This window comes from Rissa tridactyla, chromosome 2 (genome assembly GCF_028500815.1).
Source record: "Rissa tridactyla isolate bRisTri1 chromosome 2, bRisTri1.patW.cur.20221130, whole genome shotgun sequence".
Classification (NCBI taxonomy): domain Eukaryota; kingdom Metazoa; phylum Chordata; class Aves; order Charadriiformes; family Laridae; genus Rissa; species Rissa tridactyla.
In genome coordinates this window covers 137839456-137863384 of record NC_071467.1, presented here as the reverse complement: position 1 = coordinate 137863384, position 23929 = coordinate 137839456, and the positions used below count along the sequence as shown (strand labels likewise).

General features: G+C 38.1%; 1 protein-coding gene across 1 annotated transcript in view; it reads right to left on the bottom strand.

The window, feature by feature from the left end:
• Nucleotides 1-23929, bottom strand: part of THSD7A (thrombospondin type 1 domain containing 7A) — a 294355-nt gene that overhangs the window by 123289 nt on the left and 147137 nt on the right. Inside the window, exon 4 of the mRNA XM_054191500.1 lies at nucleotides 4957-5788. Within this exon, the coding sequence (XP_054047475.1) occupies nucleotides 4957-5788 (832 nt within the window). The remainder of the gene's footprint in view (nucleotides 1-4956; nucleotides 5789-23929) is intronic.

Sequence of the window (23929 nt, the reverse complement as noted above, 5' to 3'; positions counted from 1 at the left end):
CAATTATTCAGCACAGTATGTACGTTTCCATCTTAAATCTAGATTTTGGCATGGTATGTCAAATGTATGGCAATACTGACAAGCCACTGTCAAAACAGCAGGCTCAGTAAGATGATGGAGCAGGTACTTAGAATAGAAAGGAACACCCAGTGAATAATATTGTGCATATCCCCAGAAACCACTGTCTCCACCAAAATCACATTAAAAATCTACAGAATGCTTCTGACTTTCAAATTCATGGAAATTCTAAAAGCACAGTGGAAAATGGTAGGAAAGCAATATGTTTGATTCCTGTTCCTCTAATAATATTTTACATTTTTATTATGCCAATGCACCTGACAATTACCCTGAAGTAATCAGGAGGTTTTTCTTCCAAGATTACTTTCTTCTTCCCTGTTCTCCATTTGTTAACAGCGTATGCTCTAAGTGGTTTCAAGTTAATTTATCAACATGACTGTATATAGCTCATTGTCCAAATACATGCTATTTATTGGTCTTCTGTTAGTGAACCAGTTATGGCTTCTAAACCCTTACAGTGTGACAAACTTGGAGGCTTACTGTACAAAAACAGCTGCTGAGCTGCCTTTCCCGTAACATAAAAACCACTGTAGACATGCACACTTCGATCTGGTCCTCAATGAACAAGCTGAAGGTTGCTTATGCTCCTGTATCTCTACAACCTGTCCTCTCTGCATTGCTATTCCCTCACCTTCTCCCAGGCTGTCTCCTTGAAGATACTCCACCTTAGCCACCGCCACCTTCATACGCGTCACCCTTTCTGCCTGTTGCCTTACGGAGCACCTCAGAGAAGTAGAGAATCTTCTTCTAAGCAAGGAATATATTACAGGGTATATTAATATATTAACAAACTGAGCTGCTGTATTATATGTCTAAATCTCGCTTCTGTTTGCTCTCTGACAGCATACACCTCAGGGTGACTTGTCTGCTTGTCCAGATCAATGGCATAAAGAAAGCAATAGGCTTATGCTGTATATTTTAATCTTCCTTCTTCACACAGTCTATAACTTAAAAGAAGAACGAGAGTCCATAAACGAGATGGAGGCATTTGTTGCGTGATTTGGAAAGCGAACACTTGGGTTAGGAGGTTTCAGGACCTGGAGGTACATATATATGCCTGTGGACCAACTGCTACAGGGGAACTTGACGCACTTTGTCAGCGAATTTCATAATCTTTGCGGAAGTGCAGAAACATACAGGCCAAGAAGATACTCTAGTTCTGGTCCATGTTCTTACAGTTATAAATGCCTGTGCTCATAACCTGCTCCAGTCCTTCCAAATATCAAATTCTTTGCCCAATCCAGTGAGTTCTCAACAAAGCATCCCAGTAAAACAGCTATATGAATTAAACACCATACAAAACAAAATATTTTTTCTTAGACTTGTACAAACCTAGCCCAAACATTTTTGCTAAACTTCCCCCCAAAGTCTGTGGAGGAAAATAATTATGAGGAAATGTTTGACACCCAATCGTAACAATTTGGCAGAGTAGAAGAAAGCAAAACAGAGTATATATTGCAGTAGAAAGTGATAGGTGTAACAAGAGGCACAATCATCACAACTTGAACTAGTGCAAACAGATTTGTAACTCAAAATGAACTTTTACATACATCTAATGTTTCCCTACATTGACAGTTTGCTGTCTAACGGCTCTCTCTGGGACCTCTGGAAAACTCCACTTTCACCAAAAAAAAAGAGGAAACATTTCAGACGATCAATGTTGTCCTCTACAATAACAGCAACAGTGTCCAGGTTTTGTTAGCTATCAAGAGTAGTCATTTTATAAGTCACCTTTAATTACTGAATTCTTTCTTCTCCACTATTTCTGTTTTTAAAATTTTTTCAGTGCAACAGAATTTCAGACTAAGGATAACATAAAGCAAATATAGGCCATGTAACACATACATTATTGTAGAATGGGCAATACGAAATCCAATATTTCATCCTTCATGGGAGACTATGTATTGTTCACTTGGCAATAAAGTGTATAAATTACACTTTGATTTTCTTGTTTCACTTCTCTTTACCATGCCTGGTGTGCTGATGTGTCGAGAGAATTCGCCTTTTTGAAGTTTTGCTGACAGCATTACAGAACTATTTTCTCTGGAGCACCTTTCTGAAACTTGTTTTTTTGAAACCCTCTTTATACTATACCAATTTTGCTACCTCTGCAAAAAATATTACTTGCCTGAGGGTTTTTCTTCTTCTTTCAGTCATGCTGCCAGGGGGCTGATTGTTTCTGATTGCTAAAGTCAAAACTCCCTGAAAATGGACTATTCAAGCTGAAGAGCATTTCACATGAGCACGGCAGGTTTTCCAGTCACCTTACTTGTCTATATCATTTAGTAACACAGTTACTATATGATGGAGATTATAAAATCATTTGAGCTGGCTGCATTTACAACCTGGGCAGAAAAATAATTCTGTTGCTTGAGATTCTGGAATGCCAATCATAGAAAAAGGTATGTGACCACTTAGTGAAGAGGGTAGCATAAATAAAACAAATGGATACATAGGTGATGTACATAGATAGGTCTCTAAAGGCTAAGGTATCAGTGCCAGAATTTCTCATATGAGTCATCTAACCAAATTTTCTTGTTTTCACTATGCAACTAGAAAAAAAGATTCTACATTAAACTGATAGGAAGACTATTTGAAATTCTTTGTGCATTTACAACATAAAATTATATCAATTAGACATCAAAATGTCCACTGCATCATTTGTATCATTTTCTCCCCTGTGAAGAATCACTCCTATGTTGTATTATCTGTTGTTTCACTGCCTCAGGCAAGAAAGTTTCATCCATTTCCCTGCTACAGCCAGAAATGCGCATGTACGGTACAATACATTGAGGTATCTGAAATTAAGACAGCATTACTGTTCTGTGTGAATTCAATGGTGAGTGTAGAGATGATGAGTAAAGTACGCCATTGACTTCCAATTATACTTTTACTTTATTTTACCATTTATCAGAGCCTCAGCACATGAATGTAAGAAGCTTCCCTCCCCTCCATATTTTTTTTTTTTAAATATGATCGTTCTCAATTATTTATTTAACCTCTATAAAAACTTGGGGACTTTCGAACAGAGCGGCTGGCTGCTATCTGCTAGCAACTGATATGTTTAATAAATTATTCCCTGTGTTTAACGGTTAATGATATTCCTGGGCCAGTCACAGTGTGGGCTGCATGATGTGAGGCTGGAAAAGGAACGGGTATTTTCCTGTACCAGCACTGAGCCAGTGTTGCAGACAACACCTGGGACTGCCTGAGCAAGCTGATTCTGAGATTCCTTAGATTCCTGAGATTCCTGAGATTCCTGAGATTCATCCAAGTCTGGGTCAAAATCTGAGAAAAATGTGGAAAACCAGAGCTAGAAGAGACTGCAATAAACTAGGCAGTCAGTCCCTCTTCCCTAACCAGGAGCTACTCGAGGTGTGTCATCACTGACACGTGCATTTCTAGCCTATTCAAACCTTTGAAACCTTTGAATATGGAGGTGCCACACATCCCCCAGGCAATCTTTTCCAGAGCTCCACTATTCCAACTATTGAGAAGTCTAACCTCATTCAGCACTGATCAGCCCATTATTGTTTTTCCTATACATCCATAATATATACAGAATTGCTTCTTCCGTTCTTCCTTGTGACGGGTATTTATATACTCATAGATACTTTACATTTTCACTCATATGTCCCTCCTTCCAACTAAACAACGCAAATCTTTCAGTTCTTCCCTTGAGCCGGGGACCTCTCATTTTCCTGTTTTACTGCTGGATCCTCACTTGAAAGGAAATTTACTCAAAAAATGTTTACTCCACTTGAAAAACTATAATATATGGTTTCTGATAGGAAAGGTTGAAGCGATTGCTAGTTCTGTGATGGAATGTTTAACTGGCACAATGAAAACTCCAAAGTAAAACACCCTGAAAAAAGTTCATAAACACTAACCTAGCAGCAAGAGGTGTCAGCCACATTCAGCAAGATACCTTAGTCATTTCACGGTTGATGTAAAATTGATTAATCATGCATTGAACTAGAGGGAAGGAAATAAAAAGAATCACATCAAAGACAGAAAAAGGTAGACTAGACTGAAAGAAGATTTTTGAGTTGGACAAAAACTTTATGAGGGATAGGAAGGAAAAAACATGAGCTAGCAGAGAATGCTAGCTAGGTAAAACAAACAAGTACAAGATAATATGGTTGCAGAAATGTACCCAGAAGCCTAAAGAAAGAGTTATCAAAATATCTGTGACTGCCAAAACTCTTGAAAAGTAAAATAAATAGCATAAAAATATCATAAAAAAAACCCAACCCAGACATAAAGGTGCAGACGAAAAGAAAAAGAGGAAGTACATGAAAGAAGCAAAGAGGCTTCACAGTCTCCCTTTCAGGAATTTTGCCATAGAAATCAAGAAGGACAAACAATATTTCATGCTCTTCTATTTCAAAACAAAAGGTACTAGAAAGAACAGTTACTGCCTTCTCATGCAGCATCTTTCTCTCTGTTTTCTACTTTTATTGTGAGTCTGACTCAGCCCAGTTTTCTGTTTGTCTTTCTGCCCAGAGCCTTAAAAGCAGTAACATCAACTCTTCCAAACATGCATGACTTGTTAGAGAGCAAAAACCTGCCTGAACCCACAGAAACAGAGCAGATATTTGACAAATATCTTCAAGCTTTTGGAGGAAATCTATTTGGACAGAGGCTAGGGAGTCAGCACAGTTTAACGGTGACCATTATGTGACGCTTAGTATGATCAGTTTGCACATTTCGTGTCATCGAAGCATCTTGAGCTTGAAGAGGGATGTTCGTATTGGAAATGGCATGTGCCCCGTATTGAGATTTAGGCTTGCATAAAGTAATACCAGTGTGCACATAGGCATGCTTTACTTTAAACAGAGAATAATAAAGACGTGCAAATTAATAAATAGTGATTACCTCAGAGCAGCAGTTTTCCCATTTCTGTGAGTACACGTGACCTGCCTGGTTTGGTAACCGATTTGTATGTCCCAGTATTTGTTCTCCTGTCTACTCTGTCTGTTTCGATTCCTCTTCTTCTTAATTAACTCACGAGCTTCGGGATCCCGAACTGCCTTTTCTCTGTCCTTTTCCTTGTCTTTGTTCTTCCCTCGTTTCCTCGCTTGCCTTATTTGTCTCGAATGGGGCACTGAGCACGCGCTCCAGGGTCCCACATTTAGGCTATACAGGCTTTCTTCAGTGGCGCACGGGCTGGACTGACAGATCTGAAACTCGGTGAGGTTAGGACAAGCAGATCCACCGAACTGCGGTGGAGCCACAACGTGCCGAGTTCGATGCTGAAGCCCGTTGCCACAGGTCTTGGAGCACTCTGACCAAGGGGCGAATTCAGCCACGATGCAGTCCTGCCGGCACGGGATGAGACACGCCTGCTCCTGGCGGGGCTTAGGCTCAAAGTACTCGCAGATGACATCCTCAGCCGGCACCCCGTTGGACTTCTGGATACAGGTGATGTCCCTTGTCTGGATCCCTTCCTCCCCTCTGAGGCACTCCAGGGGTTTCTCATGGCTGCGGGAGAGGACGGGCCGGCACTGGTTCCAGCTGCCGATCTGCCAGTCATACAGCTCCTTGTGCCAGTCACAGACCCGAAAACAGCTCTGCTGGTTGTCCGGCCGCTCCTGCTGCTTGCAGTTCGTGGGCAGTGTGGTCCAGCCCTCCACGTGGGCACACCACACCGCTCGCGTCTGGATGCCACCTGGACCGCATTCATCTCCCATGCATCTCCCCCACGGACCTGGAAAACAAGAGAAGATGCTAACATTGCACACTTCTTTGTTTTTCTGCCATGGTGTAAAACCAAGCTCACACAACCAGTTTTGCATTTCCTGCACCTCTAAAAATTTCATTTTTGGAGAAACCTGAACTTGGAAAGCACAGAACAGTATGGGATTATTCTTCATCTCATATTTTTATGATTACAGATACACTTCACTTTTTATCCTAGATAAATTGTATATTTAATTTCAAGAACATACACAGGAATTAATCACATTAGAGAACTAAGAACTGAACAATCACAAAGTCATCACAGTTTCGACTAGCAAGATAGGAGCCAAAGTCCCCCCCTCCATGGCATGAAGCTAGTCTTTCCTCTAACCTGCATGAATACCCTTTCACAAACTGTTTCGGTTTTCGCTTCGCATTTCTACTGCACTACTCTTTATACCCTGGTGCCAATTAATATAAATTCTCTTCCTTACGTATTGTTCTAAATAATGAGAACAACAACATAATACGTTTTGAAAAATAGAGGTAATTTCGGGTTGGCCACTTCTATTCTTTCCTTTGTTATAAGTAAAATAAAAATTAAAAGCCAGTTAAGGAGTGTTTGTTCCACACGATCTGTGAAATGATTATACAGAATAAGCCCTTGAAGAAAGAGACATGCCAGCTGGTAACTCTCCAAAGAACAGAAGTTATTGCTTTTTTTTAAATGTCTAAGGTCTATGGTAAATACTTGACGTGTTGTTATAATTAGCGTCAACAAAACCAATAATAACCCATATCCTTGAAAGATTATATGGTTGCCTTTTCCATTATTAAAAACTGTAATTTTCACTCAGTTCAACGCACGAAATCCACAAATCAGATGGTAAAAAAACTGTATTTTTCATATTTTTTTAAGACCTCTCCTCCTACACATCATGCCTTGACTCGCTATGAAAGAGGAAAAGAATAAGCACTTCAGAAAAAACCCTGTAACCATTTCCCAAAGAGGGTCTATCTGCAAACAGTTGGTCACACAGAAGACATTTTCTCTGCCTGAGGAGTTCTCATGTTCCACGAAGAAACTGGGGCCAGGCCATGCAATCCTCATTCATCCGAATGAGCCCACTAACAAGACTATTTGTGTGAGAAAAGTTGTGGGAGATGCTGGCCTGAGCCTTTGTTATTTCCAAAGCAGGTTAACAGAATAATTCCAGGACTGCAAAGAGTAAGTTTAATGAGCTAATGCGGGTACAAATTATTTACAACACTTTCTTATTTAATGACTGGAAGGAATACGAAGACACATCTTATTACTGATTCCGCCGAGCTCTAAATGTCTCACCGACTTCAACGCAATTTTTGAGCTGTTCATCCAATGTTAACTTCAGTAGCAGTCTGGGAATGGGCAGATGATAGGCTATACGCTTAGCCTCTGCTCCTCATTGCCTCTTTTTTAAGTGGACACTACGGCTGAACAGTTTGTTGGTAGTTCTAAAATCCTAAGCATTAACACTCCATAGCAATGCCAGCTGGCAGAGAGCGATTCAGCCCATGGAAACTCCTCCCTATTTTTTGCAGATTAAGTTTGAATTAGGGTTTCCAAGGTTTAGCTAGCTATCCGGAAAAATAAATGTATGTTAAATACAAATACATTTCAGTTTCCATTTCAGCAAGATTACCCTACTTTATCTGTAACCAACCTTCCACAAATGACATAATCGTTGTATTTAATTTAGGTGTATTTACACTGAGTTAAGAGATATCATTTCCCCAGAACACCACTTTGAACACTTGCCAACTTTAAAAGAATAAAGACTGTAGAAAACCTCCAACTAAAGCAGAGATACCAAAAGAATCATGATTGAAATAAAGCTAAATTGTTCATCTTGCAAACTACAAATTTCTGTCTTATCAGATCACTGCACCTTGTGCATACTGTGTGTGTTCAATGAAGAAATCCCTTTTATTAAAGATCAGGTCTTTACTGTACTCCAGGTGAAGAGTTTACCCATTTGGGATTCTACCAAGTTTTCAATTGTCAATTAGCCAAGAAATCACATTGTACCTAAAACCTGTGCTTGACATCTAAGTGTCTTCAATCCATTTCATTGACACACTTATACCAATGGAAATGATAAAAATCTCAGCCTCAATGCTCTGACTACTGCCTTTGGCAATATAAATATGAAAAAAAAATATCTGTACATGACTGTGATAATTGGATAAAAATAAACTCTTTCATTAGATTACAAGAATTTTGGTTTTACAACTGGATGCAAAATAATGATGAGCTGCACAGATAGGCTCATGTATTAAACTGCATTATTTTGCCTTTGCTGCAAAGTAGCATGTGATTTTATAAAAGCATTGGCAGTGAGTACCAACAAACCCCATTTACACGAACCTTTGGGCAAACTACTACTCAGCATCTCTAGGTTCGTGGAGTTGTTGACACAGATGTATTGGTGATGTATCTGACCCTCCCCCTCATAGATATTAAGTTGATCTTTAAATTAAAATATAAAATAATCCATTTAGAGTATGAGGCTACAAGTAGTCCAAAAAGCTGACATTTTCACCCTGCGGCACACTTCTTTATATGACCATGACAGGGCCCTAAAGCGAGCCCCAGCTTTGGGGTAGGGATCTGTTTAGGCTTTCCTCTCAGTGAGCTTCCTCAAAAGACTAAAGGGCTTCCACACGTGACCAAACCAAATTGTATTTGTGCAAACACTTAAAAATTGGGGATGGGGTAGGTGTTAAATAAAGAAAGTTGAATGCAAAAGCAAGAAACAAAGAAATAATTGAGTTATACACAATTCCTCCCCTGCCTGCTAAGCCTCTGAGGTGACTCTGTGCTTCCCTCCCATACAGTGACTTTCTGAGTGGCAGCAAATTCTCTCCTGGGCTCTTCTGCCTCTAGAAATCCCTGTCCCGCTGCAGCCTGGTGATGAACTCCCTGCCATATCCCCCATTCTCTCAAATTTTCTCTCTTTTCTATGCTATCTCCCCCATCTTTGTAGATGGCTCCACCAACTAATTTGTCAAGAAACATACGAACGATCAGGAACAAAAAAGTGAAACCAGTACTATTCTTCACAACTAGCCATATTTCTCTTTGGGGTTATGGAAGATATTAAAAAAAAAAAAGGAAAAAAATCCCTAACACTTCCATACTCAGTGCTCCTTTAGAATGTGTTTCAACCTAACTTCCAATGAATTAATTTCAAAATACCTATAAATATCTCAGCAATTTCAACAGCTTACTTTAACCCCATTGTCTTATTCAGGTGGAAGAAGAGGAACTGCCATTTTGTTACTTTCCTTAGCTTTAAAAAAAAAAATAAAAAAAAATTGATGTATTTATGGCAATTTGAACAGAAACTTTCTTTGACCAAAATCATTCTGAGAAATACCAAAACATTTTTTTCTTTTGAAAACTATTTCTGGTATCTACATTAAACATTTACATCAGTTTTCAGTTGCACACTGCTTTGAAATCTTCAGTTAAGTTATCCACATTTTTATGTAGGATGACAAGTCACTGTTGTTAACCTCAAGCATTTGCTGAGGAATGTTGTTGCCATACGTTCTTTACATGGACTTCACAAAAAGAGAGAGAAGCTCCTCTGCAATTCCCTTTACAGGTACCCATCTCTCTACCAATTATAAAAAAAAGCCTACAGTAATTCAATTCTAACTTAAGTGGCCCCAAATACATTGCAAGCATGAAGGCCAAACATGGTTTTCATTTGAAAATAATCACAGCAAAGCAGGAAAAGGAATGTCTCTGAACTGAGTAAATGGCCTTTGTGACTGTCCAAACAACAAGAAATGCATCCCAAAGTGGTCCTAATCCACTGTCAATTTTTATCTAATTGCCACAGATTGAAGGGAAAGCACCCAGTACATGCTTACAATATTTCATTGCCTGCATGAAATTTTCATCACTCAATATACATGATGAAAAACAGTGAAGGTGGAGGCTTTGAGTGATCCTCGGAAGTATGAGAAAACCATGTACGGATCACTTGTAACATGCTTTTTTTGTATGATATCATCATTTACCACAACATTTGCAGATGTGAAATTTTGGGATAAAACTAAATCTCACAGAAACTAGCGTAGCCTAGATATGCAACTTGGCAATGAAAGAGATCAGCAGAACGCAATGTAAAGGGTCTCACCCACCACCATCGCTCAAAGGCTGCAGGAGGTGGGGGGTGGCGGCTCTTTCACAAATCCTCAGCTGACGTTAAGCACCAGTAACAACAACAGAAAGTCTTTAGGAAAGCTGGCGAGCCTAATCAAGGCCTCATAAGATGGTTTAATTCGCTCCTTATGAATATTCTTTAGGTTCCTTCTTTCCCACAGAAGCAGTCTTCACGCAGACGCTCTGCTGGCCCTGCTGTGTGTGGATCTGGTTACGCCTGGGCAACGGGACGTGCGTGTGCTTAAACCACTTCGCACCGGGGAAAAAAAAGCCGCTGTCGTGAACGCAGAGTAGTTTTTCTTAGGATTTTGTTTTAAACATATCTAGATGAACGAGTCACAGTTTACCTGGAGCGAGCTGTACTCCTCTCATGAAAATACCATCGTTTATCTGCTTTTTGTTTAATCAGTGCATTACAAATGGCTATTACAGAAATAAATAGGAAGCTTTCCTCTTTTTTGTTGTTGGGCGTTGTCACTGAAGTCTTAGTGAGTTTAAAATGTCATTTGTAATTCTTTGTCTTCTAAAGAGATTACTGTAAAATACAATATTAAGTTTCCCTCTAAGCTTCCATAGGATTAACATTTGTTTTTGTTAGGAGGCAGGAAAGTAAGTGAATTAACCATTACTGCAAGTTTATTCTGAAATTTCAGGGAGTGATCACAATGGAGTCAAAAAATCAAGACAAAACACCCACTAAAACACCGACAGCTTTGCAGCTAACTGAGAACAAAGTAAGCTATCATAGTATTTAATATCTTATATATTTATAGTGTTTCAGGTATTACATTATCACTATGTGAAGAAGAAAAACCTTATTTTGAACTTTGATTCAGAGCAAATTAGGCTATGTGAAAATCCCTTAAGCTTTTCTCCACGTACAAATAAATAGTCAAAACAAGTCCCCAACTATCCCCAAACGTAAAACTCAAAACATGTCTTAAAACATCAAGACATTACTTCCATTTTTTAACAAATGAGGGTTGCACCACTGATTTCATCTGAATTTTGCTGTACTTAGTGAGAACTTGTTTTGACCCATTTTGTATTACTGGTTTGGTGCCTGTAAGTAGCATTAACTGTTTAATGCCAGATAGAGAGACTTGGACCGCACAAGACAATGAGCAGCTTAGTTTTCAGTATTTTGAGAGGATTGTATTTAAAGGGACTGTTGAGAGACTGATTAGCAGAAAGCTACTTCTCCTGCGCTCAGAAACAACCTAACCTTACCCAGTATTGGAGACCTCAAATTTCTTTGTATTACGAGAAGGTTGTGATGAAGGCCAAGAAGGTCAAGTGGGTGATGCAGGGCTGAGAGTCAGAAGGACACCAGTATTACAAGATACAGTTCAAGCCTAAGCAGTAAATCTCGAGAGAGGTCAAAAAGACACAGATCAAGAAGTCTTTGAAGGACTCGGGAGATGACAGCGGATGCAAACTGCAGCTCCTGATAGCAGAGCCGGTGAAGGAGTCGGGTGAACAGAAGGACACTGAGAATATTACGGCCTCAGAGCTGCTGCCAAAATCACTTGCAGATCCGCTTGGCTAAATTAAAACACGATAAGCGTGTCCGTAAGTTGGTACGCTATATCTATATTATCTATATTTGCTTTACTCATTTCTGGCGGTGAAGGAAAAACAACTGCTGATGCAATGGCGTATTTTCATCCCAGGCAGTAGCTAATTGCAGAAGTCTAAACAGGAAACTGAGTCTCACTGATACAGACAGGTTGACTATTTTACTGGGAAGAAGTAATACAGCGAAACACCGTAATGCTAGATAAATTATCGATGGCTTTCATTTATTTTTTTTTAATATAGAATCTGAGGCGCTGCCAACATGACAAGCTGGCAGCATTTGGGAAGACAGATTCTGTAATTTATGCTATCAGGAGTGCCAAGACAGTAGAAGATCATTGATAGACAAAACCCTTATTTTTGCCTCTCTCCCACCCGTGGCGGGACTCCGTGGGTGCTGTGCGAGTTGCCACCTGCTCTGTTTGCCAGCAAACTCTCCCCTCCAGGAGTGCTATGGATCACCTTGACTGTCGTTTCTATTTAACGCTTTTGTCTTTCTCGGCTCCTCTTTCAAAGGTTGAAAAGAATACGCGAGGCAGCGTCTGCATCAAAGAAAATGGATTCAGGATACGGAAGAGAGATAAAATAAGAAAAGGATTCTCAACATAATAAAACATAACGTCTGTGATTCAGAGGAAGAAAACTGAGAATCAAAGATGCCTACACATGATTAAACTCCTAGGCCAAATTTTTATTTCCTGACAGTATAAGGCAGAGTGTAAGCCACACTGCAATTCAAAGAACAAGTTGTTCACATTTCTGAAAATAACAAGGAAGTATGAAAATTAACATTAAAAAACAGTGATGTAGATGAATCTAATCTACAAATTTCACATTGTTTCCCTGTTTCCAGGGCACGTTTTCAAATAACAGGGAAAAGACAATCTTGAAAGTATATAAAAATCAGCCACTTAGAAATCTCTCTAGCTATGCACATAGTTATTAAGGCACTTTATAAGTGTGAGCTCTTTTATTTTTTCCCCTAATAATATCCATTAAGAAAATACACTCACACATGTTCCTGATACTAGTAATGGCACAGTAATTAACATTATCCATCTGTTTTCAAATCTCACTTAAAATCATGAATGTAACACACATCAAATAAACCAAAGAGTAACCATACCAGCTTAAATTCTGACATCAACATCACAAAAAGCATAACACTTATTCAGTGTTTCCCTAATTGAGCATTGTCACCCAAGAACCTTACAAATTTCCACAACCAAATTTTACTTATTTTACTGTATTGTATAGTAGAAAACTGGTGTGTCCAAAACAAGGCTGTATGCTCCATAAGAAAAAATTTTGAATTTAACATGCTTTCCCAGTGTTGATGCAGTGGGCTCCTATGCCGTAATTCATGGTAGCTTTTACATCACTTTTCACATGGTAGAGGGTTTTTTTGTCTGCTTTGTGCTTCTTCTGCCTTAACATTGTGACAATTATAATAGATATTGCAATATTTTTTTTCATCTGGTATAAACATGGAGAGGTTAAAAAGTATCTGTTTCTATAGTATAAAAAAATACATAAAGAAACAAAATGGTCTCAAAATTTTCCTTCTTTATTTAATATAATACTATTTCTTCATCCCCCAGACAGTCAGGTCTGAAAAGCTAATTCAATGCTTTAAAAACAAACAAACAAAAAAAAAAAACCCAGAAAACCCAGCCGCCTCCTTATATTTGTCACTGTTTAATATTTATTTTGTTGCTCTAGCGGTGTAGATTCAAATTCTTAAATAAACTGCATCAGGGCTCACACTTCTCATATCACATTTCTTCCCAAAGTAATTTGAATGTACGGTGGCATAACACCCTGAAAATCACTATCTACACCGAAGCTATCAAGTCCTTCCAGCTCGCAGTAGTGGTGGAACATGATAATCTGAAGTATATGCTAGCACACACACAAACATGAAAGGCTGACAGCTCACAGTGCAGAACTATCTGGCTTTGGGTTGTTGTCATAACCTGTAATGAAATCCTTTCCTTTAGGCTTGTTATAAACTTAAACTAATTCTCAAAACGTTACTCAAATTTTAAAAGAGTTCTTCTTCCAAACCTTTTTTTTTTTTTTTTTTAGCATGAGTTCCTATAACTATTCATTTTCCTTTACATAGTATAGCAGTAGCAGCCAAAATGAATATTGAATGAATACACGAAAGGAATACTTAATTGAAGCAGCATGCTTTAAAGAGAAGTAGAGCTGCTATGTTCTACAAAGCAATTACATTGCTTTGAGCCTCTAGTCATGTTGTAATGTGAGATATTGAATGCAGTTTCTTCTAGCCCACAGTCTGTTTACATATAAAGCTGGTAGCTGGTTCACAAACATTTCTTAGTTTCATTAGAGGTAGTGGTAAACCGTACTAACGTATTCCTCACACTCCTCTTAGGTGCTCTATCTACTCACGCTGCTGGCTGAAGAGCCAGATAATGCTCTTCTGACAAAATGATGATTCCCATACATAGCAAACGCTCTTGCAGGCTTTGTAATTTTTGTTATTAACCTTTGCTTGTATCTCTCCCCCACATTTCTGTTTTGGCTTTTTTTCAGATTACTAACAGTTGAAAGCTGCTCTGCCTCTCCTGTGTGAGACGGGTACACTGAGTCAGACCAAAGACCTACCTACTCCAGTCCCCATCTTCTACAGCAACAAAGAACAGAGGCTTGAAGAAGGTGTAAAAATATGGTGAGCATAGATGATGCCTTCCCTGGTACCCTCCCAGCTTCCCACCATTTCCAGCTCACACACCATGGTAGACATACTGGTACAGCCCTTCTAATATGATTAATACTTATATGTGAACATCAGATAAAGAACATCCACGTGTTCTTCAACTGCCTTCGAAAGAAGATCAATTTTAGAAATCCTATTAGAAACTTCTAAATTTCCTGGTCTTTTTTCCGTGCAAGGCTACTAGAAAGGTAATGACAGAAAACACATGGCATGAACCTATTTTTTCTTATAGAGTGGGCAAGGAAAAACAGAAGAAAAAGCACTCCCATGAGCAGCAGAGCCAATTAAGAGCCAATCTGTGAAATCAATAATTACTTCCAATAATTATAGAGATTGTAATCACAAGTAAATATTAACATTTTACAATGAAAGCACTATAATTATATGAGCAACAATAACATCACTGCAAATGATTCTTACCTGTGTCCCTGTAGATTTTTGCAGCTCTGTCTGCCTCAGAATCTGATTTTAAGGGACAAATTATTGAGAAAACCAATTCAGGATCTGCTCCCTATTAAAGAGGAGGATTTGATTTGTATAGATTAAGATGAGGTTTTCACCCTTGGTGTTGAACAAAGATTCACGGTTTTCTCCCCTTTGGCGTTTCACGTTCAATTCACTCACAAATCTCAAAGCAAATTCCAGCAGAAATTGCTATATTTCGACTGGAACGCTGCTAAGACAACATCTCACTTTACCTGGAAGTCTCATTGCTGGTATTATTCTCAGTGACAATACAAGGAAATGCAGATTTTTACACTAATTCAGCCAACTGAGGCTTGCCCTTCACTTTTCATCAGAGTGGACCCCAATTAGATCAGTTGAAAAAACACCGCTAGCCCTTGTCACGACACTTGGGCATCAGCACGTGTCACAGCACCAATTGCTTGGTACTATTAGGAGAGTTTATTCTTCTGCAGAGTGTCATGCAATCTCATGGTAATCAGCCATATTGAACAGGTTACAGGGACTTAAAATCAGATCACTTACACTTCCATCATGAATATTTTGCAATTCAGTTTGTTAAACGTGATTTTTTTCAGTGCACGCAGGCTGATATATTAAAAAGAGAAGACAAAATATTTCTGTTTCAATTAGCATCGAGACCAAGTGAATGCTTTTATTTTTCTGCCTCTGCCTCATTTTCTGCCCTTTTATTTCTTTCCCTTGTTCATCGTAGCCTCCTGCTGTGGCGCTGATGGCCAGAAGTGCTTGTTGCGAGGCTGCCGCAACCACAGGGTACATCCGTCAACACAGGCCATCGCGCTTGTGCCAGCCCAGCGGTTCGTAATCCCGGTCTCTGCTTACATTAGCCAAGGGCAAACAAGTCAAAAACCTCCTTTGACAGAGATATGAAGAAATTTACTGCTACAGCTTTTCGGAGACCGGCTACAGCTTTTCGACTAGACTACTAGAACCAGACATCAGAAATTAAACGTAATATCTTTGCACCATGACTTTTTTAAAGGGTCAGGCTTCCTCCAAGACATAATGTCAGACAAGGTAGCGGTAAATTGGTTACAAGAAAAACACTACAATTTAGTTAGCATGAAGTCAGCAAGAGATTTAGGTTGTACTCAGCCCTACTGCTAGCCTGCAGGATGATCTACATACACCACTTCTGTCTCCCTGCACTTCAGCTTTTTCTGTCTAAGGCAGGGACAACAATATGAATTTTTAAAGCCCATTTAGATGTATTGATGAAAAACGGTGTGCAAGAAGTAAATAGCAGTAGGAATACACGTTCTGTCATTTTCTCTCTGGAAGCACACAGTTTACTCAATATCTTTCCCTCGAGTTTTGCCCTAAATCCCAGTTGTGTTGAAAGGTATGTTTTAATAAAAAAGCAAGAAGCCCAGACAATAAGCTGCTGTTTTTTCTTACTCTTGACAGAAATCTTATTCATAGAGCACAGCATGCACACTTCTCATATGTGTTTTCCCTCTGCCTCCTTGGCCACAAAGGAGCTAATATAGTTATTCAAGGATCAAATAAGAAGGTTTCTCATATCTCTGGATTCTTTAGAGTTGTTTTCTTTGCCACTAATGGAATAAAATAAAATAGGAGACCTGAACTTAACAAATATTACTTAAATAATATTCTGGACCCTCTCATCCTCTTGGTTTTCTTCTAATTCACTGTAGCAAAGAAAGTTTCGTAAAATTGCGTCTTTGAAGTATGGAACATTGCACAAAGGGCCAATTTTATATATTTAATTTTATTTATATTTAAATATTTAATTATTTAAATTGCCTATGTATTGGACTGAAATAACAGTCCAGTCATAAATCTTTTGAAGCGCACTAAGATTTTATGTCTTGCTGAGATACATTCTCCCAAGCATATCCTCTGTTCATTTATTATTCATTATCATCTGCAGTTTGCCGAATTCCTGTGAAACCCATTTTCAATTTTTAAATGGCAACTTTCCCCTAAAGTTGTGGTGCTTTCATCATATTGACGTAGTACTTGAAACTATGGGAAGGAAAGCCTACTAAGCCATGTGGGTGTACTCAAAACACAGGTGCCGCTGTGTATTAGACAAGGATAGATCTATATTAGTTTTGAAAAATGTTGTCAGGACCATATAAAACCTGTCACTGCAATGTATGCAAAATAAGTAATGTCTTCATTTCAGCGTTCTATAATCCATCATTTTCATTCTAGACACAACTGAGATAAATAATTAATTTAAAAAAATGACTGTTACTTAGTTCTATCTGGCAAATGTGTTGCACAAATGTATTAAAATAAGCGGTTTTGTCTATTTTTGTGAGGTTGAAAATATATCTAATAGACCTTTCTATGTAAATAGTTTTTTCAATTTTTGTTTTAGAAATAAGTAATAACTTACATAAAATATTAATATAGGCATCCATTTCAGTATATCAGACCATATCATAACTTTGGCTTTTAAAGAGAACTCCCCATTAATCACAGCAAGGACTTCTGCTTAAAAATACATGAACTTGATCTGGTATTACCACACTGATCTATTACAAGAACCTAAGATGTCCTATTAAAAATGCAATGAATCACTATTGCAACAATGTAAAAGTATACAAGTATTTTAAGGAGGGCATCACAAGAGTACTCTCATATCAGAAATCTCCAGGAGATTTCTTAAAATTGCTCTCAGCCATCAAAGAAACAGAGACGGGAACACAGTGACTGACCTCTTCCTTTGTCTTCTGTTCTAGCACAAAACCCACTTACCTTTCCATTGCAAGTGCTACCTTTTATTTCTGAAGTTACTTCACAGAGATCTTTTCATAAGAAGTAACAGCAGAATCTTCTAGTAGAAGCTACTAGGAAATGACACCTCTTTTGTTCTTTTATCTTGACAGAAGAATCCCTAAATAGTGGCTAAACCTTTTTATTTTCAGTCTCACCTTAGACCTTCTGTAGATTTTGAAGGATTTACTCAATTTTTACATCAGCAAATCTCCAAGTTAAGAGAAGGTGAGAGATGGAGAAGGCATTAGAGGACTTCAAATGTGTAAAGCTATGAGGCTGAGGAAGGAACATGGCATCGGGGCAAACTGCATGTTTCTCTCCAGAAAGGCAAACACAAGAAACGAATTTTTGTCTTTTCTATTATTTTGCTGCTTCTTTGGAAACTGTGCTAAAGTGTCAAAGTTCAGCAGTGAGGAATATTACTGAATACTCCTCCAGAATGATTTTATGTCACTACTATTTTCCTGTCCTCAAAGACGACAGATTTCCTTTCTATTCTCCTCTAAACAGATCCTCATTCGGCCCTCAAAAAAACAGTAAACCTTTGATTTCATCAGACATTGTGAAAGCCCCTAGGAAAGAAAAACGTGCCAGAATGCGCATCACGTGGTATTAATCAGATATTTACCAAGCCAATTCTTTTAAGTTTAAATTCTTGGAAAAAAGCAAATTAGAAATTTTATAAAAGAAATCTCAACAACATGTAGGTCTGACAGAATTCTTGTGTAGATACAAACAAAACAAAACAAACCAACAAAAGCCTCTACTGGAAAGAGAAATTCTTCCAGAGAGTTCAGCATAAAGTAAAATATGGTAAGACAGAGCAAGATGTCACTTGTAAACGCTACTAAAATAAGTATAGGGAGGAAGGAATTAAACCTTTGGTTTCTGCTCTTTCAGAAAGCCAGCCACAATTCTAAAAGCCTATCCAGTAAAGATAATAAACTGAATAGTACTTCCTCTACCAAGCATACCTCTGTGAAAGGCATTCAAATGCTAAAGAAAAATTTGTGTTACTACAGTATATTTAAAGGCACCCGTTATACTTTACAAACAACGGTTTAAATCTGGTCTTGACTGTTGCCAAATTCTCATTGTTGGCAGAAACTTAGGGATCGTTTTATCAACCTCTGAGATAAAACTTGGCAATATTTAGTTTTCCACAAAATATGAACGCAAGCAGTACAGACAGAATATCATTTTTAATTTAAATACAGAAGGGAAGATAAGAGAGGGCTCAGGGGGAAATTTCACCTCTGTGTACGGAGCCAGGCTCTTTTCTGTGGTGTCCGGTGTCAGGCCAGAAGCAATGGACACAAACTGAAACACAGGAGGTTCCCTCTGAACATCAGGAAACACTTTTTTACTGTGAGAGTGACTGAACACTGTAACAGGTTGCCCAGAAATGACATGGAATCTCCATCCTTGGAGATACTCAAAAGCTGTCTGAACATAGTCCTGAGCAACTGGCTCTAGGTGGCCCTGCCCTCCCTGTCTGGAAGGTTGGACAAGGTTACCTCCAGTGGTCCCTTCCAACCTCACTCATTCTGTGGTTCTGTGAAATACACACATGTCAATATCAAACACAAAACTCCCAAAGGAAGTATTTGGTTATGTATTTTCCAGAATTTCAGTTTCCCAAACTTCACTATGCCAAAGTTTAAATCACTATATAAAGACTAAAAGGCATTATGTATTCATGAGTAGATATATCTAGAAAGTAAACGGTAAGAAAATGATATTTGTTAAGGATTTGGGGTCATGAATTATAGAATTTAGCATAAATCAGTACCTTTCTCAAAATGGCTATTTAATTCCACGCCAGAGATTATGTATCAGAAAACTGACAGGAAGAACAATTTGTTATGAAAACCCTCCACAGAATTAAAAAAATTGACTAATAGATAATTTTCATAAACTTAAAATATGTAACATGTATTCACGCTTCATTAAATATTAACTACATTAGAAATTATTTCCTATATATTTTTACACTTATTAAATCCAATTCGATAAAGAAATGTGACAGATACAAAAATCTCAGAAAAGATTCAAAATTATACATTGAGAAGACTTTATAATGCACTTTTTATGGATTACCGCAAGGGTTAAGTCTCCTTGTTTAAGCTTCATTGAACAATGTGTACTTATATAAATCTATTAATTCTTAAAATTCTTCCTCTCACTACTTCAAAATATTAGATAAACATGAAGCGCATTTTCTATATAGTGAAGGAACAGTCTGTGTGCAAGTTTGATTTAAAGGAGAAAGTAAGTATTGGGAGAGATCTATATATCTGAGCAGGGGCATGATCACCTATAGTCAGTCACACTAGTAGAAATTTTACGACACTGAGCACTTATTAAGATGCCACTGCAGCTGGCATTAGGGAAAAAGTATTTGGAAAAAGTGTCTGCAGAGCCCAGTTCATGAAAACTGCTGAAATGATGCTGTGATGCCAGGTCAATCAAATGGCTAGGTAGCTAAATAGTTTACTGAACTTCAAGCTCTTCAATTTTGCTAAAGATTGATTAGACCTGATTTCCTGGGTGTAACTTTACAACACAACTTCAAGAAAGAGAGACAAATCCGAAAGCAGCTCTTTGTGATATAACAATATTCAATTAAAAGCCATTCCAGAAAGCAAATGCATCTGACTGAAGATCTATTGTTGCACAGCCCAAGAAGGCTCATCAAGCTAAACAACAAATCTTATCCTTTTGAAAAACTGAGCTAACATTATACCACTTTAGCACAGCTCCTTTGGCTACAACACTTAGGAAATTAGAAATGTCATTCTCTATTTTAATTCACCTTCAGGTAAGAAGGTTAACTCATTGACAAGGAAATTCTAACAGGTCAGATCTTTCAAAATCAATAATGAACTTGGTTGGAGATATCTTTCAGAAGGGATGACTTCAATTAAAGCGGCCCTCAACAGAGATAATGAGTAGAGAAGGAAGGTTAGTATTAGACAAAGAAACGCTCACCCTCTTGCCTAACGGGTGATGCAAAGATCCTTATCAGCCTGAATTACACTGAAAAAAAAAAAATCTTCAAAAGGCTCTGAAAAACAGAAAGGTCATTTTGTTTCAAGGAGCCTCTTTACAAAGGAGTAAGAGTGACTGAGAAGTCTTTCCTAATCATTTTTAAAACGCATCAACATGAAACTGTTCACTGGGCTGAGTAAGAAAGAAAGAAAGAAAAAACCTGTTATGGGAATTTCGGTGTCTCAAATGACATTTACAGTGATCTTATGTCCACTGTTTCTTTTTTTTTTTTTTTTCTGAAGAATGTGTAAGAGGTAATTATCCATCAAGGATACATTAGCAGCCATAAAATCTTCCTCACCCTCTTCAGATGCGCTGCAGAAGAACAAATTTTGTCCAAGCAGGGGAACACATGCATTTGGCCCAAGTCTCCATCACAATTTAAAATTTGACTCGATTCCAATTTTACTGGAGAGCTGGAGAAGCTCTTGCTCCCTCTTAAAATACAAAGGTTATGGTCAGATAACAACAATTTGCCTCATATAGAAGTGTAGCAAACTAATTATAATTCAAATGCAGAAGCCTAAATTTGTCTTATATACTTTTATCTCATTACTGAACCCTTGATACCATTGCCTTTTTTTCCCCTTATTATAATACCGTTTAAGATCTTCTTTTATTTGGAGTGAAAAACAGTCACAGTCATCTAAAGACCAGGCACACTTTAAGAAGGCCACAGTTGTTTGTTCAACAGCAGGTTAATATAAGCAAAGGAAAGCTCAACCCAGTAGGGCAGTGCTGAAAGAAACAAAAAGTCAGCTGGGTAGCAGAGAGAATAAAATATACTCCTAACCACGTGCATCTACTTATTATGTGCAAATCAATGCACTCTGCTTAATTAGTAAGCTCTGCATTTTTCCTTCCAGTTCTGACTTTCCAAGGCAATAAAGCCACTCCAGAGTAGGAGGTTATAGCAATAAGAAACCCAACTTCACACCAGTTGATCAGAATTTCCCTAGAATAGCACAGGACCAAGTAAATCTTATCAGAGCTGGGTATTAGAGAAAAGAACTAAGATCAGAAATGAGACAATTTGCTTCTCTTTCAACCATTCAAACAAATCATCAAGTAGATAGCATTCTCTCCCCGGACATCTTGAGATTGAAACTAGATGCTTTTCTGGAAGATGTACTCTATTACTCACATTCATTTTATTGTTCTAAGGGCCAACCACATCTGACCGTAGTGTATTAGACATTGCGCAGCTTCAGAGAACTCGTGTCCAGGTGCCATCCCAGGGAGGCTAGATCAGGCTCAGGGAAGATACGTATAACGCACGTGCAGAATAAACAATGTGATGACCGCAAACATATTAGTTGGATTAATTTTTTTATCAATCATTTCTTTTGGTGGATTTTCCTGGGAAGGTTTATGTCCAATAGAAAGAAAAAGGGAAAACTGTAGAGAAGAATTAATGAGAAGCATGAGTACAGCTGAGGTACAGTGATTGCGAGGAAGGCAGGAAGAGAGGTTTGAAACAGTCAATCAGTAAAGCCCAAGAGCTCGAAACAGTGGATTTCACATAGAAAAAGCCCCTACTTTTGCTGCTTCTGCAGCTGCTACCACAGACGGGAGTCTTCAACTGTCTCATAACCTTAAATTATCTTGCCTCACTTTAGCAAGAACCTTAAATCATTTTCAAAACAGACAGTAATTGCACAATCCACACAAGATTAGTGCAATATTTTGTTGCAGAGCACCTAAAGATGTTCACACAAGTAAGTGTTTTCTTACACCTGACACCCTGCCCCTGGACCCGTATCAGCAGTGTGGAAGGACTGCTGACACCCTGCACCCTGCCCGCCATCGGCGGCATAGGCAGGATGCTGCCCGCATTATTGATGTAAGGTAGGAATTAAGGTAGGATTCTTTCCAACCACACTGCCATCGCTGGAGCCAAGGGGCAGCCCAAGTCCTACCCGCAGGCAAAAGGCATTTGCACAATTGGCTACGGCTGCCAGATGACCCAGACACCGACATCCCTGGCACGGCCATGGCATCGCTCATGACCCTGTGTTTGCTATTGGTGACTAGGTGAGTTGCTGTACGGGTGTGATGCTGCTCATCTTTCTTAATACCTTAATAAAGCTTTGTTTTATAACATGTTGTCAGACCCCATTGTTGTTCGGGTTACAGCACCCAACCATACATTAAAATTAGAAACCAGGTGAAAATCCAGAATTAAATTTAAGTTAGACGTTAACTCAAAGTAAAAGTGAAAATACCATTAATGGACCAGGAAGGATTCTGCCAACATAATTTCATTTGGAGCACTCTATTACTATCACCCAATCTATCATGATGTATATTAATAGAATAAAATATGAGACAAAAAACTGATTGAAAGATGCTACTGGGAATGTTTGTTTTCTTGCCTTCTAAGGGAAGGTAAAATCCAACATATGATATCTACAAATCACTATTAATTTAAAGCTGCAGAGAGCACTATTTTACCAAGTCGCTGAATATATTTATACTGATTAATAAATTTGAATTAAATGTATTTAAAGCAATAGCTTTTATTGAAAGTATGTTTCAATTTTAAAACAAGCAGAAAAAATGTGCACATTACAGTGAGAGATTTGAAAAAAAAAACCAGCTATTTTAGTGCTCTCCTTTTTCAATAATTCAAACACAAATAGCTAAAATCCAACAATAGAAGCTCAGATGGTGATTCTACTACTCCCTTGGTGGCCTGTAAGACCTTGGTTTCAGTCACTAATCCAGATGCTAACAGACCTTCCTCTATTACTAGGAATGATATCAGAAGCTTTCATAATTTCTCTCTAAGAAATGGAACACTTATCTGAGCAAATTCAATATTAATTGCATGTTTCACTTCAAACACTCTTTACAGCCAATAGGATTTTCACTATCAACGACTGAATACATCAACGATATTACACAACTTACAGAGCAGAAATAAGATGTCTGAATGGAAATGTAAGAGATTTTCTATGAAAGAACCTGATGATTTCTTTAGACAATACAAATTATCTGATATGATTTGAATTAAAATGGTATCTTCTAATTCTTCAGCTTCTCTTTGTTTCTTTGAAACCTCCCAGACATAAAGGTTTGAAAACAATAAAACAGTAAAAGCAGTTTCTCTGAGAGCAATTGTGCTGCAACAACCATCAGACTGATGTCCTCATTTTAGTTTACAAGAAACACTTAGGTAGCACGAAAACACTGACCCATTATCATCTTGTAAAAAACTAGAAATTTCAAGACTAAAAATAAGGATTTTTTTCCCCCCATTATTCAGGAATATACTCTTTTATCAGAAGGCAAAAAGCATTCCCAATAAATGTACTGCATGGTTTAAAAGAAATCTATTA